General features: G+C 35.9%; 1 protein-coding gene across 5 annotated transcripts in view; it reads left to right on the top strand.

Annotated features, from left to right (window-relative positions):
• The window catches only part of LOC142350656 (solute carrier family 22 member 13-like), a 47,522-nt gene extending 32,702 nt beyond the window's left edge, over positions 1-14,820 (top strand). For all 5 annotated transcript variants that reach the window (XM_075402569.1, XM_075402567.1, XM_075402568.1 and 2 more), the window contains exons 11-13: positions 3,540-3,656; positions 7,732-7,984; positions 14,597-14,820. In XM_075402569.1, the coding sequence (XP_075258684.1) occupies positions 3,540-3,656; positions 7,732-7,984; positions 14,597-14,627 (401 nt within the window). In that variant the 3' untranslated portion in view covers positions 14,628-14,820. The remainder of the gene's footprint in view (positions 1-3,539; positions 3,657-7,731; positions 7,985-14,596) is intronic.
• Positions 14,821-19,498: the final 4,678 nt, after the last annotated feature.

Here is a 19,498-nt window from a genome sequence, read left to right as displayed (position 1 = left end):
AATTAGCAAATCCAAAAAAGGACCGGACATCTCTCAATGTCTTAGGAATGGGCCGCTCCTTAACTCTTAACGTCTTCTCGGGGTCGGGGAAGTTCCATCCACTCCAATGACGTGACCTAGGTACCTAATTTCTCTTTGGAAACACCGACACTTCTGCGGCTTTAATTTCAAATTTGCGTTACGTAGCCTCACGAACACTACATAGAGTTGCCAATATCTACGTGCTAGATCTACAAATGAAAAAAAATCCTCTTGGGGCATCAAGCAATTTTGCGTGGTTAGACATGGGAGAGTAATCCATCACGGTGACATCGTGCAATTTTTAATTATCCAAACAGAACTTCCAGCTCCCGTCTTGCTTTTTGTGTAGTACAATTGGTGCACGATATGGAATTCTTGATGGCTGTATTATTCCTCACAGCAACATTTCTCTATTTTCTTCCGGATAATGGGTTTTCTACCTGGCCAGATTCGGTCTGGCGGTAGGTTGACGGGCTTAGCAGGTCCTTTTTCATTTCAATGCTCGACCACATCAGTTAATCCCAGCTCGGAGTCGTCCAAGGCATACACGTCTCTTTTTTCATGACAAGTTCTCGCAGAGCTATCCAATGATCTCCTCGTACTTATGGGGCACATTTCATCAAGACCTTCTCGGTTTTCTGTTAACTTGCATTATTAACTAACCCATCGGTTTTAGACATGAGATTTGTTGGCTCTTATTCTCTGTCACAGTTGGGGTCTCCTCTTCCTCTTCTCTGATCAACCTTAGGATGTCGTCATCATCATTTTCACAGATACTTCCAGAGGCCTTCATAGTCTCTACTTGGTCTCTCTTCTTACTAACTTTTTCCAGGATCTCATTGACGGCTTTCTTCGCTTCGGCTTCATGCGTCGGCTTCCTGTTGCCATTCTGCAATTTTCCCCAAAAATTTCCACTGTTCAAGGGTATAATATTTGACTCCAATGGGGTTGTCCACAACTGGTTGGTCTGCAAACCAATTACACAGTTATGTTTCTGTAGAACCCTGAATCCGAGAACCATTTCTGTTTTGAGCCAATCAACTATTCGGAAACTGCACTCATCAATGATGCGACCAATTCTGAGATGAATTGTTGCTGACTTAAATTTTACCGTTATTAATTGCATCTTGTTTTTTTCACCAGGAATCAAACCTTCTTTCCTATATCACTGGAGATCACCGATCCGCCTTAGATTAACTGATTCTGTTTCGGATCATTGCATTCCCGTGCTTAGTGTCCCATATTAGTGCAATTGTAGCAGCGGACTCCTTGCTTCGAAGTCCCGGACTACTTCATCTCGTTGCTGGCAAAGCTCTGGCCGTAGAGGTTGTTTTCGGGGTACGGATTGAACAAACGGATCAGGTTTCCGTCCTGGTCCCCTTTTGTTTTTTTGCGGTCCGGGTATTATCGAGTTGACAAACTTACTCGTCATTTTTGACATCTCTTTGATCATGTCTGCTTGGTGCTTCACTTGTTTTTTCATGTCGTCTTTTTCTGCCTTCATTATGTCGGGTTCCAATTGCCCAATTACATCTTGAACATGATATCTCTCCACACACTGGTCTGGGTCTGACTTTTGATGGTACCTGGTGGTTGCCAACAGCCCGCGCTGCCTCAGTCTAGATCCTCGGCTGATGGGGTCGATGTTAAGGGCCCTATCAACGGCATCATTGAACGTGAGGGGGTCCTCCTGAAGAAGCAAGTCCTGTACCACCAAATCAAACAACACATCAATGAACTGCTCTCGGTTCATGTTATCCCTCGTAATTGATATCATTTTGGCATTTGCATTTTTGGGTTGTCCCCTGTAATTACAATCATTTTGGCATTGACATTGGCATTAGCAATGGAGCTCACTCTTCTGAAGAACTCTCGAATGTCCTGTTTCTCGCCCTGGGCTAAGTTCTAGAACTCTGTTTTGGCTGTACTCGGATTCCTGTAGGGTGACATCCTCGGTTCCAAGTACGTCGTAATGATTTCCAGAGCAGAAGCTGGTTCGTTTTGTTCCTAAACGCAATATTGCCGGGGCATAGCATTAAATTGTGCTTCGAGCCTGCTGATCTGTCCAACCATGTTTATACATGAGGTATAAGTAGTGGGCTTTCCATGAAAACCAGTCGGGAAACAACGCCAACAGGAACTTATCTGGCCTGCCAGCTGTGTTTTTTACTGCCTACTGGCTTTGAGCCAAAACCAGAGCCTCCGGAGTCCGGAAAAAGCTTTTTATCGTTCTCATTAATTGCTTCCTTGTGCACACAGGACTTCTTGGTCTTGAACTGAATTCCAATTATTCATCTCACTCAGATGGTTGTATGTGTACCGGAAGAAAATTAGCCCACCCAGAGCGCCATTGTAGATTTTTTTAGACTAGGTCAATAGTCGGGGAGGCACTACCACCCGAAATTCTGAAACGAAAGTTTTGTTTTTGGCAGAAGGTTTTTCTTCAGAGTCTACTCACAATGTCCCGTATTGCTCTGCCTCTGGCTTGGAATCAACCCAGCTGCTCAAAAGTAAACTGATATAGTCCGTAAGAACAGGTAAACAAATTCGGAAATGAATCAATTGACATTTAGGCGAAAAAAAATAGTTCAAGTCATAAACACATATAGGCAATCTAAATTGAAAATTATTAAAAGATCCCAATCTCTCTAAGTTAAATCGAACTAGCAGAGCTGTCTATTCCAATATCAGACTCATGAAAGTCTCGTTTTTGGACCTCGATATTCATTATGTAACTCTTTCTTAAGAAACACCAACTTTACTCGACAACTACTCTCTCTCTCTCTATGATTTTATTACGCAAGTTTGAACTCCTCTACGATGTCAGAGTTTTTTGAGCCTCCTACAACTCCGCTGCCACATCAAACCACCGTGGTATTTTACACATTCTTAGCAACTAATCAAATCACCACGTATTAGAACGATTGAACAACAAATTTGTTGAAAACGCTGCTACGGACTACAGCAAAAGTGTCTCTTTTACTTAAAGTTTGTTATGACTGCAAGTGAACAATTGAAAGACTTGAACGCCTTCTTCATACATTGCTGATTTCTACTCAAGCTCTTTATTCTAAAACAAAAGCACTTTCGACGCAAAAATTATGATGCTACCAATTAATCAATCGGTCAAATTATGAACTCAAGAATTTAGGCCTTATTTGGAAATTAACTGTTCTTACTTGTTTATCTAAAAAGCGTTCCTTGGTGTTGACAGCAAAAAAATAATTTCCCATGTATGTACCATCTGGTTTTTAGATTTCAGATTCTTTAAATTAAATCCTTTTTCACGAATAAATTTAGATAAAGCACGACTTATCTTTCATTCCGCTTGTTTTTCCTCAAAAAGTCTGTTTTTACTTGGGAACAGCAGTATATTATTCAAAGATTATACACCAAGCTGGCCAAGACATTGGAGTTTTGCCTTTCGTGAATCGAGTTTTCAATTTGGTCCTAAATTTGGAAAAAAGTTAACAATTTTGTAGCGAAATATAGAATTTCAAATTCTACACTTATTTTAGATGAGAAAGTGGTGTTGCTGATTTCTGCCTCCTTCAGCAAGTTGTTTGTAACTGGAACTTTCTCTCTGCTCTTCCTCTATTCAGGGGAATCTTTACCCACGTTATCCAGAACAACAGGTAATCGAACAATTATATTCAATAAATACTTTTCTCTCTGTTTCAACATGATATTATTAAATTTTTCTATTACCCTTTTATGATTATCTCGAAATCATAAAAATCATATGACCTTTGTATGATCAACAGGAACCATGTATGGCCTTCTATTGAAATCAAGGATTATATGTCTTTCTTTCTTACCTTGGTTTCATACAAGGTCATACATGATTCGGATCTTTTCCGTTTGTGCCCCCCAGCTTAGTGGGCGCATATTATTAGCACCCCCCAGACGCACGTGCAATATTTTTACATAATGATTTACTATCTAATGGCATGTGCTCTGTAAATGGGGGCGCATATCGTACTGGGGGGCACAAACTGAAAAGATCCCATGATTCCTGTTAATCATACAAGGTCATATATGATTTGTATAATTTCCAGGTAGTCATAAAAGGTACCTGCAAAATTTTAATTAACTAGGAACGTGCTCTTTTTGGTACGGTTATTACTAATTATCTCTGAAAAGTGAACATAGATTACACTATCACTAAAATGTTGTAACCGCTTTTGCCCAGACTGATATTGTAATATTTGATTAGCAAATTGATGCCGGAAAACCTTTTCCCTTCACTATGAGGATGGTGAGGTATGAACTTATGGAGGAAAATTGATGAGAAAAAAACTTCTTAAATATCAGATGAGTTCGTTGCCCGGGATTACCATGAACCATAAACTTCTCTCAACTACCACACAGGCGACTTTTAAATAGAGCCGACGCAATATCATATATAGTTTTCAGATAGCTATTCACTAAGATTATGTATAGAGAAGTACCTGAAAACAAAAGGGAAAAGAGAAAGTAAAAGTATTTTGAACAAGACAATAGGCTTTCAAATTTACGCACCACGCACTGAAGTCCAGCCTAAAGCCTAAAAACTGCAGAGACCTATTTTTGCCGACACCAAATTAGCCTAGTGTTTGTTATACACTAATGTACTTTGTTTTATTAAAAAACTTCTCTTGCCTGGATAATTTTTTGGTCAAAAAGTGTAGTTTTGCCTAGAGTCTTGATGCCAAAAATTAAGTTTTTGAACTTTTTTTTTATCTTTTGAATCCAGTCAGCATGTTTGAACTGCAAGTTCCAAAGTTAAAACAACAAAACGAAAGGAACGAAGTGAAAAACTGATTTTGCGAGTAACTATTCTGCAAAAACTGACTATTCTCTCTGATCAAACCTATTGCAAAATTGGCCAACAAATCAACGATTTCAAACAAAAGTCAAAATTTTCCACACAAAAACAAAAAGAAAAAACCGCAAGCAAGCAACACCATCAAAATCAAGAGTCGGTTACCAACCCAGATCTTCAAATACCCAACAGTTGGGTGAAAAAAGCCGTGAATTATTGCTTATGCAGATGTAATGACAACGCCAGAAAACACGCAAGACAACGCCAGACAACGTTGAATTTTGTTGTCAACCCTGGTCGAGGGTCACCGTCATTCAACGCAAAAAAGCCAGATAATCGGTGAATGTGGAAAACTTTGTAATAATTTCACCAATAGAGTAAGCGACTAACTTATAAAAAATCACCACATACCACAGCTAAAATGTGTGGTTGCACTGCTAAGAACAAAAACTCAACAAAGTACCGCAAATCTTAAAAGTCTTAAAAGTTTAACCGTTTTTGAGAGGTGGCGCAGTGGACGAAAAAGTGGCTGACATGCGGGAGGTGAGAGGCTCAAACCCCTTTAAGGCCGGTATTTAAAGTAGGCAGTGAAATTACCTATTTTAACGGTGAAATGTGGTAATTTTTTGTAAGTTCGCCGCTTAATCCAGACTCTTTGGTCTCTTTAGACAACCACTTTTCTTCTCAACAAGCAATCACTGATTTTTATCAAGAAACGATTCACAGCTAGAAATGCATCTAAGCAGAAAAGCTGAGGAACGATTGACATGGCGATTAAAAAGGCGTGTTGGTACTATATGGTGGACGAGATCCAAAATTGTCGAATTTCAACCTCTGAATTACATTTTTTTTCAAATAAGGAAACCATTGATGCCATCAATCAAACTATATTTTTCCTAGAACAGCAGAGAAGATAATGAAAAAACTCAAAAAGACTTTTGGGGACTAAAATGCAACGAAACAAAAAGATTACAGGACTACCAAATATAATTTTTGACATAAATCGGTTGTTTTTCTAAACTCCACCCCATGAAGGTCTCGGTCATCCAAATGCAAACAATTTACAAAAAAACTTTGCATATTGCGATTTCACGTTACCAACTCAACTCAATTCGATCTCTCTCAACGTCAGATCTTTCAGTTGATCACGGCGTTCTATAATGTCAATAGTAATAGAAGTAATCGATGCTCCTATTCATCACCAGAGAACTAGTGGGCTAACTTTGAAGTTAATGCAGACAGTTTGAAAACTCCAGCACGCGCTACCGAGGCCACTCAAAGAACAACTCCAATATCATGTATCAACTTGAGATGAACGAAAAAAATTCCTTTAATTAAGGCCCATCCTGGATAAAAACCAAAAATACACTTCTAAGCCACTTTAGTAGCGTAAATATTTAAAATGTTTTTCATCCAAATGGTACAACGAGGAACAACGTTGTTCCAGTTATTTCACTGGAACAATGTGGTATCAGAAAAAGCTCGGTTTGAATTTTGCCGAATTGATAAAAAATTAGAAACCAGCAGGACTTGGGGCAATGGAAGAGGCTAAAAATTGCCAAAAAAGATTCTCCGCTTTGCGAGCCAAGATTAACCGTGATTTAATTGCTAGGGTTTACAGAACTCATACTTGGGGCGTTCGAACATTGCCGAAAAGATTCCAGTCCCACAAATCATGAGTCGAAAAAGAATCTACAGGGCTTTTAAGTGGTTCATCGAAATTTCTTCTTTATTTCGACGAAGCAAAAGAGCTCAAACGCCTCTCAGTCGAAGCTTTGATGAAATAGACAGTTCTAGAACTCAAGAATCTTGCAAGATAAATGGAATAACTATGCATAACCTTGCAAGATTTCTTGCAAGATTCTTGCAAGATTTTGAATTCTTTGATCACTAGGGCTGTATTTTTGTCCCCCAGTTTTGTTTCAATCAAACAGAGATAGGAAATATCGAATTTAGCAAATCGTCAACTTCTGGAAATAAAGATGTTTCAGCTCACAAAAACGGCTGTTCAATCCATTGTAGCTGAAATACAAGAAACTGTATAGCGAATCACAAATTACTTTTAATTTATCTGAAATTTGGAATCGAATTTCGAAATCTAATTTTTCTCGTAGTACAGCTCCACTCGTTGTTCTTTTCTATATGTCCATAATTCCAATGAGCGAATTCTAATAGTGCTAGATGCAAAAAATGCCAGCGAGTATATATTTTAGTGGCCAAAAATCCAAAAACTCTCATTGAAATGCATATATTTTTACCCTAGTTGAGAAAAGGACCGAAGAAAAACAAACAAAAATTGTAAGAAATATTCGGTATCTTTTACTTCAAACGTAAAAAAGCGTCGGTATGTTCGATTTGTTCGGTATCGTCGGTTTAGAACATAAGAAAGATGTAACATGCTTATTGAACATTGATGAGAATTCTGTTGATTAATTCGCATTCACTGAGTTTTGACACATTTTCTTGTAGTTTGCAAGCAAAGTTTTTGACGGTTGATAGCGTTTCAAAAGGCCCAGTGCCGATCGTTTTCATTGTTCGGTCCTCTGGACTGATCTGCTTTTCAGACCAAAAGTTTGAAAAATCTTGGTGTTTTTCTAAAAGATACCGAATCTCACGAAAACGACGACACCAACGAAAAAATCATAGGAAATTTCGTCGTTTTTGGCTAGAAAAAAAACAAACGACATTACCGACGATTTATTAAGTTTAAAAGCCAAAAATTTCTGAACTAGGGTAGCTATGATATCCAGCAACTATTTTACTTAATATTCTCGAGCAAACCCCCCTTATTATCAGTATAAAGCCATGTTTATTCTATTTGACGGTTGTGCGGTTGTGAAATGTGTGCCTAAAGGTATTTCACGCGGTGATAGATGTTCAAAGTTTATTATCTTTTTGTTTTTCAGGAATGGGATTCTGTTCTGCAATCTGTCGAATTGTTGGATCTGCTTTTCCTTTCGTCGACATGCTAAACGTATATATCGCTGGAGCCAGTTTAATATTCATGATTGGACTGTCCATTCTAAGTGCATTTCTGTGTTTGTTCCTACCTGAGACAATGGGCCAGGAGCTTCCAGATACGGTCAAAGACTGTGAACTCCTGGCTAGAGGTCAACTGAAAAAGAAAACAGTTATTAGCAGTGGTGAAATTGAGTTAGGGTAAGTCCACAATTGAAATTTATTGAGCCAATTGTTATTTTCACTTATGTAATTGAAGTTTTCGCTTAATAATGTATTGGCAGTGCTCGCGGAGTATAATTAGAATAAATATTAAAAAGAAACAAGCAAAAAAACTACTAATTTTAGAAATAGACAGGAAAGATGCAATATTCTCTTGAAAAAGATTTGTTTAATTAATTTTTTTAATACTGAAACGCAACGCTCCTGGTCACGAAATTACAGGATAAAGTCTTGAAAACAAATCTTCAAGGTTGACAGATAAAATTTAATTGGAGTTTACGTAAAAATTAAGAGCCTCTGAGCATTATTAAAAGGAAAATGACAATTATCTATAAAAATCAATTATTTGTGGTCTGACACTACGAGCAAAAATAAAATGTTTAACAATACCGGTCATAACGGTCTTTATTAGAAGAGAACTGGGGTGATCTGATAAGACAAAGGTGTTCGTGTAACCTATCGAACTGAAATTTCCAAACAATTTTTCTCCGAATCAGCTAGAGGTCCACAAGTGGGATGATGTTAAATTCTTCTTTGAAAATAAAAGATAAATTTTTCTATTAAGAAACTTTGGGTTTTTCGCCTGTCAAAAATTGGGTTAAAAATAATATCTACGCAATTTTTTTGTTTCAAATTAATTTCTTCCTGTGTTGTTAAAGTTGGTCCAGTGGGCAATTTTATAAATTTTATTTCAGCAAGGGACATTTTCGGATCGAAAAATATTTTTGCATTTCCTTAACATTGCAGTCAAGGTTTTTCTTCAGCAATTTTTGGAATTTTATAAACGTTTTCATATCAAAGATTTAAATAGTTTTTCAAGACCAAAAAAGGAAATAAAGATCCAAAATTTTTAATTCTGCTGATAGAGTGCTTGATTGGAGCATGTTACAGCACCCATTAATTTTTCGGAATAGTGTGCTCTCAAAAACTATGAGCAATTGGTGATAGCACAACAATTTGATCTAAACCAACAATTTGTGAATAAGAATTTGCTCTAAAATACGGTAAACAGAAAGCATTCTAAAAAAGGTAAACAGAAAGCATTCTACAGAGAAAAAGCAAGCTAATTTCGTTAGGCATGGTCCTAATCCGGAAATATTGAGACATCTTCATGTCAACATAAAGCCATAACTGAATTCAAACAACCAAATCATAAAATTCGTAAAGCCAGAACACTCTTTTTTTAAATTTTTTAAAAATAAACCATTTTCCTTTGAAATCAATGAGAAAAAATTAAGTGAATTGTAATCAAAAATCAAATTTAAAATCCCTAATTGCAGACGAGAAAACTGATTTAGAAAAACATTTTCCAACAAAGAAAAAATATGATGGCAAGCAATTGTACAAAAAAAGTCCAAATTGGACTAGTCTATGTATATATTATACGAATAACAACTCGCGTTAAAAACAGATGAAAACAATGAAAAACTTAATGAAGTCGTTCTAAAATATATTCCTTGGGCGCCAAAAAAACGTTGTCACGTATACTGCTGTAGTTTACATGTTTTTATAGTTTCGTTGGAAATTTTAATTTAAAAAAAGACCAGAAAAAACGTTCAAAACGGTAAGCTACGTACACAATCTGTCAAAAAAATGACTTAAATCAAAAAATAATTCGCGCTTGAGCAAAAATTTCTTCGACTCTGAAAATAATCTTTGCACACAGTTTTACACAATTTCGGTCAAAACGTCTTCTGAACACGTAGTTTTTCTAGTAAATAAATTTGTAGTCCAGTTGTAGAAATTACTTCATGAGTTCCAGTATATATGCTATTGCGAATATTTTTCTCAACATTATACTGACCAATGAATTTAACAATTTAACAAATAGTTTTTCAAGACCAAAAGAGGAAATAGAGATTCAAAATTTTTGATGCTGCTGATAGAGTGCGTGATTGGAGCTTTTTACATCACCCACTAATTTTTCGGAATAGTTTGCTCTCAAAATCAAAAACTATGATCAATTGGTGATAGCATAACAATATGATCTCAGCCAACATGTGAATAACAATTTGTTCTCAACTAAGGTAAACAGAAAGCATTCTACAAAAGGCGCATAATCAGAACTCAAATTGAATGATCACTACCGTAGGAATTTCCGGAAGGGAGGTGAAGCCTGGCACTTTCCATAAACATAACCGTCAAATTCCTGACGCTTGAGAGAAAGCTAAAACATTTTTTAGCACCAATTTCATCAATTTCTCTGTTTATAGTTTAGCTGAACAAAAAGTCGTCCACACAAAAACAGTTTAGTGCCGTCAAAATTAACAGTTACTGCAGCTGAAAGCATATTTTGGCAGGAAATAACTGTTATCTGGCGTGCCATGGTATAACAAAATATTTTATTGAAAAGCAAGATCAGATCATCCAAAAAATACATTTTAACTCACTAAGAACACTCATAGTAAAAACCAAAACAATGAAAATGTTTTATCGGAAACATGCTGTCCAGTAACATTCAAAAATTCATCAAATTTTGATCTCAAAACTTTTTAGCTGGCCTTGAAAAAATTTTTCAATACTCACAACAGGCTACCAAAATATATTCAAGCCATCATTATCTGTAAATCTAAATCAAACAGATTAATAAAACTGCATTACTTTAAATAAAATCAACATTAAAATAAATAAAATCTTTAAAAAAATTCCTAACTAGTTTTCGGAACTTTTTAAAAAATTTTATGAATGCAGAGCAAGTAGATGCACACAATTCAGTTCTGGCAAAAGATTGTCCAAAGAAATGGAAAATTCCCAGAAATTAAAACACTATTTAGCAAAATGGTTTTTTGACATATTTAAAAAATATACTTAAAACAGAAAAAAGTAGGCTTCTTTAGTTAAGCAAAGACCTAATCCGGAACTATTGAGACATCTTATTGTAATGATAGAGATTTAACAAAATTCAAACAACCAAATCAAAAAACCGTAAAGCCAGAACATTTTTCACATAAAAACCATTCTTTTTGAATTCCAAGCTTTCTACGAGAAAAAATTAAATGAATTGTAATAAAAATCATATTTAAAATTTCTATTTGCAGACGACAAGACTGATTTAAAAAACCATTTCCGAACGAAAAAAATACAAAAGCAATCAATTGTACAAAAATAGCCGAAATCGGACTATTCTATGTATAATTTATACGAAAAACAACTCGCGTTAAAAACATGTAAAAAATAAAATACTTAATGATGTCGTTCTAAAATAGAATTTTTGAGCGCCGAAAAACATTGTCATATCTACTGCTGTAGTTTACATGTTTTTATAGTTTTGTTGGAAATTTTAGTTTAAAAAAGACCAGAAAAAACCCTTAAAAGCGGTTACACAATCTGTCAAAAAATTACCTAAATCAAAAAATTATTCGCTCTAGGTAGCGCATGAGCGAAATTGTCTACGGCTCTGAAAGTAATCTTTGCACACAGTTTTACTCATTTTTGGCTGTAGGTCAAATTATCGCCTTAACACGTAGTACTTCCAGTAAAAACTTTTCCAGTCCAGTTGTAAAAATTTCTTCATGTGTTCCAATGTATCTGCGATTGCGATTATTTTTCTCAATATTGTACTGACCAATAAATTTAACAAAAATAGAGAAAAACGAAACTTGCTATCTAAATGCTCTCCTAAAATAGCACGTATCCAGTGTTTGGAAGACTCGATGGATTAAATTGTATAGCAGTGACGTCAAAATGCAAACCAAGTAAAAAGCAAAACGAAACAACGAAAAATGTAGATAGATTTTTGTTTCAAAGCATTCAGCCAAATAGTCAGCAAATGAGAAAGTTTTAGATCAGATGCTGATGTCGAAAATCAGTTCTGTCACTTTTTTTAATAGTTTGTTTCGTTGTTGTGCTGCTGTGAGTTGTGTTTTGCGACAGGTGGTCAAAAACGCTGTCACGCTGGGAATAGATGCAATGCGTTGACCAATGCAAACATATAGCTCAATATAGGGCAAGATTGCAGAACCACTACCCGGACCTGTGTGTCATAACAGCACAGTACTGAATCATGCTATCTCAATTATGGTATTTAGACTGCCCAGATCTCTGATCATGGCATAATATACACTGTTCATCATGATAATTTTTATCGTTTTCTCTGCCAAAAATCTGAACATAGTGTTTTTGCTCTGGCGATACTCTGAACATGCTGTTTTTTTACAATTCAGATTTTCTGCTCATCAAGAAATTTTAGGCTGAATTTACAATGCGCAGAATTGGGTAGAATTTTAGACTGAACATACAACGGGCAGAATGAGTCGTTTACCAAAACTCGGATTCAAAGCCATTCTTTGTTTTGCTAGTACTCATAATACCCCGCGACAATTTCTAGACTAGTTCTGAACTTAATATGTAAAACAATAGTCCGATATAACTACATTAGATACCACATTAGATATAAATATTCTCTGGATTTAAAAAAATTGAAGGTACAAATTCACATTTTCGAGTTTAAGTGTTTGTTTCACGTGAATGCTTTGTTAAAGATCGCAATTAGGCATCTACTTTGACGTCGCCAAGGGGTTTGCCATCCTCGCGACCAGTTCCGAAACGTCTGCGAGTCGTTTCAGGTGATCAAACAGCCGGAGGCTCACCTCTGTTCGATCCGCCACAGAGATGAACGAAAGAAGGCGGATGCGGGAGGTAGATTGACAGTACCAAATCTGACTCTGTGACTGATCCAAAATAGGCCTTCATCACCTGGAACAAATTGGATTCTTTACGGGCGAGTGCACTGGCATTTCGGTGCAGTGAACTGGGTTTGGGGGAGCAAACTGGGGTTGGGGCAATGCACGGGGTTTGGGGTACAGAGGGGGGAATGGTCAAGACCTATGGTGAATCCTCCTAACGTGGCAGTCCGTTATATATTTTGCATTGAATCCATAATCACAGTGATCGCATAAGAAAACCTTTTTGATCGTCGAACTTTTAGTACTGGCCGCCCTCCGTTTCTTGTTCACCTTTTCCAATGGCAGAAATCTTTTAGTATCCACCGTTCCATGGCACATCTCGGTTTCTGGATCAATAATCCCCAGCAACAAATTGACTCCAGACGTAATGATTGTTTCGTGAAAACAAAATTCAAATCAATGATCACTGGCCATTGCAATAATTCAAGGTGAACAAATGGATGAAAACAAATTAAGAAGAAAGCAACAATCAAATCTGATATACGCAACATATGAGTCTACCATTGAGTCTAGTATTCAGACACTGGAAAAGATAAACGAAAACACACTGATAAACACTGTGATTGACACCCCACGGGCGAAGCCCGATGCTTGCACTACTACTTCTACCTTCTACTACTACACCACAACTAATTATGACTCGCACACCGACCTCCGCCTCCAACCTCCGACCTCCAGTACCGACATCTGCTACCGACCTCCGCTGCCGACCTCCACCGATCTTCGCTACCAACCTCCGCCGACTTCCACCGATGCACCAATATATGGTTTAGATGTGAATGCACCAATATATGGTTTAGTTTTGAATGCACCAATATATGGTTTAGCTAAAGCTAGAATAGCTTTTGCGGGGATCGCCATTTTAAAAATTTAAAACATAAGATCAGGTATTCGAAATTTTTAAAATTTGCTAATTTCATTATATGAACATTATGAAAGACTCAAAACATCATGTTCATCCTCCTTTTAGAAAAAAAAAGCTTTCTGGATTTATACTGAACATACTTGGCTAACAAAGTACCCTTAGGTCACTCTAATTCAGTACAGAACCGTCGATATACTATTGGGATGTACTGATTCAGTAATTAAAGTCTATGACACTCAGGTCAGGGTAATAATATTTTTTCTCAGCCAGTGAGTTTCTTGAGATCAATTTTCTGGTCCCGAAATTTGCTTTTTAAAAAGTTGGTAAAAAATCGTTAACTAATTGTACCAATTTTATACCTATAAGTCAATTTGGTTTATAGTTCTAAAATGTTATCAATTACGGGGCTCTTTCAATAATTAAAGTTGAGAGATCGCGCATACTAACCAAGCTTGTATGCGCTATAGCAGTTCTCCAGAATATAATTTCATTGTTTTCGTCTGAAAAACCACCTTTAAGACGAGTCATTATTTTTTGGAAAAGTTTCTATCAGCCTTTGCAATATTGCAATATTGCGTTTTTATCGCTGCCTAAAATACCACAGGGTCACCTATTTTTGTCATTAAACAAGCTTTCAGTAATTACAACTATTTTCGAATAGACAAAACATTACAATTATTGGCTGAATAGACTTGACTGGACTTGCAGTAAAATTTTTTGACCCTCGTTTGCTCTCGAATAGGTTTTAACAACGAAAAGCCGAAAAACAAGAAAAAACGTTGAAAAATTACTAAACATAGCGAGTGAACGGATGTTGAGAAAGCTAAAGACAAGCTTTGCAGCAAAACTAGTAAAAAAATCAAGTTTCCATACAAGTCGATAGCTGCTGAAGAACTCCTGAAGACGGAACAAAACGACAAAATAATGCAAGAAATGTTCTGTTGATATAATTGTCATACATTTATGCGAAGATGAATACTGGCCATAATTTGTACCGCCATCCTGTTTTTGTTTTGTTCACATCCCCTGCTTCTATTTCAGAGTGGCACAGTGCAGAACGGTGGATGTTTGAAACACCAGTCCTCGTCATCCAACAATGTACGTCGGATCCACTCACAAGTCCACTTGTATTTCTGCATTAAAGCTTTTATTACCCTAGACCAACCTAAACTATTATCTTGCAGAATCTTGCAAGATTCTTGCATAAAATGTTTATCTTGCAATATTTAAGATCAGGATGCTTATCTAGCACGCGAATTACACGATCTTGCAAGACAACTTATGTAGATTAGAGTGCAGAGTTTCTTGTACCGAATTTGCACTTATGGCTTCTTAATTTCATTTAAATTTTTTTACCTAAAATAATGTAACTTCTCATTTTTTAAATAACTATTAATGAATGAGTATATCTAAACTAGGTCGAAGTGTGATTTCCGAATTCGGTACAGAAAGCAGCAGTCAGTATTATTCTATTTGCAGATAAAATTTTTCACCCACGTCATTTTATACGTTCATTACAAAACTTTTACAATTAATCCAAAGTCATCAATAACCGGTGTAGTGTAAGCATACTATTTTGTTCTCCTCTGTTGTAAAGTGTAATCCAAAAATAATCAGAAAAAAAATGTTTTAATAGATCTATATGAGTTTTCACCGCTTCCGTTTAATTAGCTAAACGTTTAGAATTTACGTTTGCATCGGAGTAGGAGAACTTGGTATGTCATTAATGATTACGTACAACTATGCCGACTCAATGCTAGGTCGAGCTTCAAGAGCGCAGAAACTGGAAACAGTTTAAAGAAGTGCCGAAACATCAAAGAGTAATTTTTTACAAACTAAATGTGAGCTGAAACTATTTTCAAACCCACCAGGGCAAGAGAAGCACTTGTTTGGTTGTAATAGTCATATAAAGTCGCAGGATCCGCTGAGGCATAAAAGTGTTCCTCTATTATTACTGTTGACTTTATCATTAACTTGCTCCATTTTTTCTGCGCTGATAAGTGATAAAATGTAAAGTCTCACTACTCCATTATGTTTGCATGAGAAATTTTGCACTCATTTGAAATTAAAATGATCTGATTGGATAAAAAAATTATCGAGTGAGAAATTGATCAATGTTAGCATATTAATTAGGCAGAAATCAGAGAGAACTTGTGTGCAAAAGAAATTGCAATCGAAATTCCCTCAAAAGATTTATGGCAGAATTGCATTTGCGAATACCATGATTCTTTAGAAATTCGATATAGAAATGAGGTTTCAGGTAATTATTAATAAAACTTTTCCAATGACGATTTCGGTTAATTTGAGTAGAATATAGAAGATTATATTGCTAACAACAACTTTTTGCCAAGTAATTAATGAAACTTTTTGTTAATAAATTCAGCAAAACGTTAAAATTAGAGACCAAAAAAATTAAGCCTCAGCAGAACTGGATTTTGAGCTTTTCTCACTCAAATCAAACTTTTTTTACGATACTTTCATTCAAGTCGACAAATTGATGTTAACGAAGAAAAAAGGCACAATAAGAGCCAAACGAATAAAAAAATTACAGGAAAACGCAGAAGTTAGCCGGAAAGACTGAGCAAGGATTGCAATTAAAAATTTGAAATCCGACATTACATCGCCAATCTAACATTTTAAGCCAGCCAATCTGCTTCCGAATGTCAGTGATGTCCACTCTCCCATGTTTTAAGAATAAATTTTATAGGCTTTCGCGGACGACAATGACAATAACGAAACTAGTTCAAGAGGACATTGATCATTGATGTCCGCGACTGCGGAATTTGATTATCCGCGGGAAAAGTTGACAGATTTGATTTACAACAATGTTGTCTGGAATTTTACTTCGCTTAAATGGGCGTTTATGTAACTACTTTTCGTGATTTAAACGTTAAAAATTTCGTCAGTTTTTGATGTCTTTGTCACCATTACCTGGATTGCTATTGTCTGCAAATGGAACGTCACATTTATCCGCAGAATATAGTTTCAAATTTGCTTAATCACTTTAATCTATTTAAATTGCTACAAATTTTGTCTCAGATAGAAAGAAGGAAAACTATCGTCCCTAAAGGGTTGGGATAAATTCGAAACGCAAAAGACGGTGAGAGAACGCTGATAAAGAAACAATTAGCAGAAACTTATAATGAACAATGACTGAAGACCTTTGACTGGTGAACTGTGGCAGTTTTTCTAAACAGTCCCTCAGTAAATACTTTCCTTCAAATCAATATGAAAACGAATCAAAAATTTTCACTTGCTCTAATTTTCGTCAGCTCCAACCACAGCTCATATTCATCAATCCTTGAATCAACTGCACCGTACAGAGAACCGAAATTCTATGGGACCTATTACCAGCAATTCCACAGATGTGAATGCTACATTTTTCAATTGGCGTCAAAGTTTACTTCTTTAGTTTCTATTATTGAGGGATTTTCATACATTAAATGCATTATGTTTTGTCGTGAGTCTGAAATAAAACGTGAAAAAGAAAAAAATGCTTGAATCTGAAGAGAACCAAAAACATGAAAAAGTCATTTTTGACAGAAAAAAAATTATAGCACATTTGTGCAAAAAAACTAGGCACGATGTTCTGATTTGAAAGTTTAAATACAAAATAAGCAAAATGATCACAAGCTTGTTTTCAACACAAGTACGTGAAGCCGTAAAGCAAATAACACATTTTCTCCGTTTAGTGCCCAGTGAAGAAACTCATGAGTTACCGTTGGCATCTTGTCAAAATGGAATTACGAGAGCCGGCGATGAGGTTGTGGATAGTTGTGGGCGGCCATGGATTATTTCTTCTTTGGTGTTCAAGAGAGGCGATTTGTTGAAAATTTTTGGCGACTAAGTTAATGCTGTGAAAAAGGAAGTTATCATCAGAAAGCCAGTATTATTGTGAAGAAAAGACTATGGGAAGATTGTTGCAAAGATATGCCAGAGCATCAGATTGATGCAGGAATCTTTTTTCTTCATTTTTTCAGCTATCAAAAATAAGAATTGGCCTGGATGGTAAAAAATTGTCCAGTCAGACAATTCAGCAATGTTTCCTCCTAAGGAAACAAGTTCGTGAAGCGTTGGGTTTTTTCAGAAACACGTCATCAACTCCGATATTATCTAAATATTTTTAAATGTGGCGAGATAACGCCTTCAACATTGGTATTGTTTCCTGGAGATCGCTGGGATTTGATTAGAATTGATGGGCAACATAATATCGTTAGAGGAATAAAGGTATCAGAAGGTCTTGGTTATATTTAAATCTGCTGAAGATAACAATAACGACAACAATTATCAACCACTGCGCCAATGACTGTTATCGAGGAATCGCTTTGGCGAATTGTGATGCTTCATCGGAGTAAAGCAAATTTCAGAAAACTTTACCGCAGTATAGATTGGTTTGATTTCTTATTTGTATTTGCTTCGTCATTGTTACAATTTGTTCACAATCTGCTTTCTCAGACCCAAATACCTTGTGATGTTTTCGATGTCATTGTCACTATCACCTGGGTTGCTATTGTCTGCAAATTGGACGTCAAAATTATCCGCAGAATATAGTTTCAAAGTTCCTTAATCACGTTAATCTATTTTAATTGCTACAAATTTTGTCTCGCGTAGAAAGAAGGAAAACTATCGTCCCTAAAGGGTTGGGACAAATTCGATATGCAAAAGACGGTGAGAGAACGCTGATAAAGAAATAATTAGCAGAAACTTATAATGAACAATGACTGAAGACCTTTGACTGGTGAACTGTGACAATTTTTTTAAACAGTCCCTCAGTAAATGATCTCCTTCAAACCAATAAGAAATTGAATCAAAAATTTTCACTTGCTCTAATTTTTGTCAGCTGCAACCACAGCTCCTTTTCATCAATCCTTTAATCAACTGCACCGTACAGAGAACCGAAATTCTATGGGACCTATTACCAGCAATTCCACAGATGTGAAAGCTAAATTTTTCAATTGGCTTCAAAGTTTACTTCTTTAGTTTCTATTATCGCTGGGATTTGATTAGAATTGATAGGCAACATAATATCGTTAGAGGAATGAAGGTATCAGAAGGTCTTGGTTATATTTAACTCCGCTGAAGATAACAATAACGACAACAATTATCAACCATTGCGCCAATGACAGTTATCGAGGAATCGCGTGGGCGAATTTTGATGCTTCATCGGAGTAACGCAAACTTCAGAAAACTTCATCGCAGTTTAGATCGATTTGATTTCTTATTTGTATTTGCTTTGTCATTTTAACAATTTGTTCACAATCTGCTTTCTCAGACCCAAATATCAGCTAGTGAAAATAAAATAAGAAAACAGCAACGAGGAATTTTTTTTAAATAATCATCAGACTAAATTTATCCATAAAGTAAAATCATAATGAAAAGGGATTTTGAGTTTAATCAATCTGATGCTATTTATAAAAATTAATAAATGTTTTTGCTTCATTTAATGTTTGACGCCATTAAAATGACAACCACTGAGCCCTATTCAGTGTCAGATAAACTGAAATGAAGTATATTTAGTGATGTTTTAATTGCAGCTTATTATTGGTACGTTTTGATCTGAATGTAAGAAATGCAGACAAAGCTGAGAATTTTCCGTAGTTGACTTTGTAATTTTTGAATTAATCAAATTCAGAACGAAGCATGAAATTGAAACAGAAAAAACATGCTCAAAATTGCTGCAATTGATGAAGATGCCCCTGCTAACAAACTTCGGACATTGAATACATGAAAACATGATTTTAACGAGATCAGTGACTGAATTTTTCAAAAGATTCTCCGCAATTCCATTGTCACTGTTGTCCGCAATTGAATCACATTTCTTCTCAGTAGTGAAAAAATGTTGTCGCTCATTTTCGCAAATGCAGACGCTGATGAATTTGTAGGAATGGCGACGTAATGGAGACAAAATTTGAGTGAACATTTATATAAGTTGCAGTTCTGTTC

This window comes from Convolutriloba macropyga, chromosome 12 (genome assembly GCF_964194025.1).
Source record: "Convolutriloba macropyga chromosome 12, txConMacr16.3, whole genome shotgun sequence".
Classification (NCBI taxonomy): domain Eukaryota; kingdom Metazoa; phylum Xenacoelomorpha; order Acoela; family Convolutidae; genus Convolutriloba; species Convolutriloba macropyga.
Note: the sequence above shows the minus strand (reverse complement) of the source record. Positions and strands in the feature narration are given on the sequence as shown.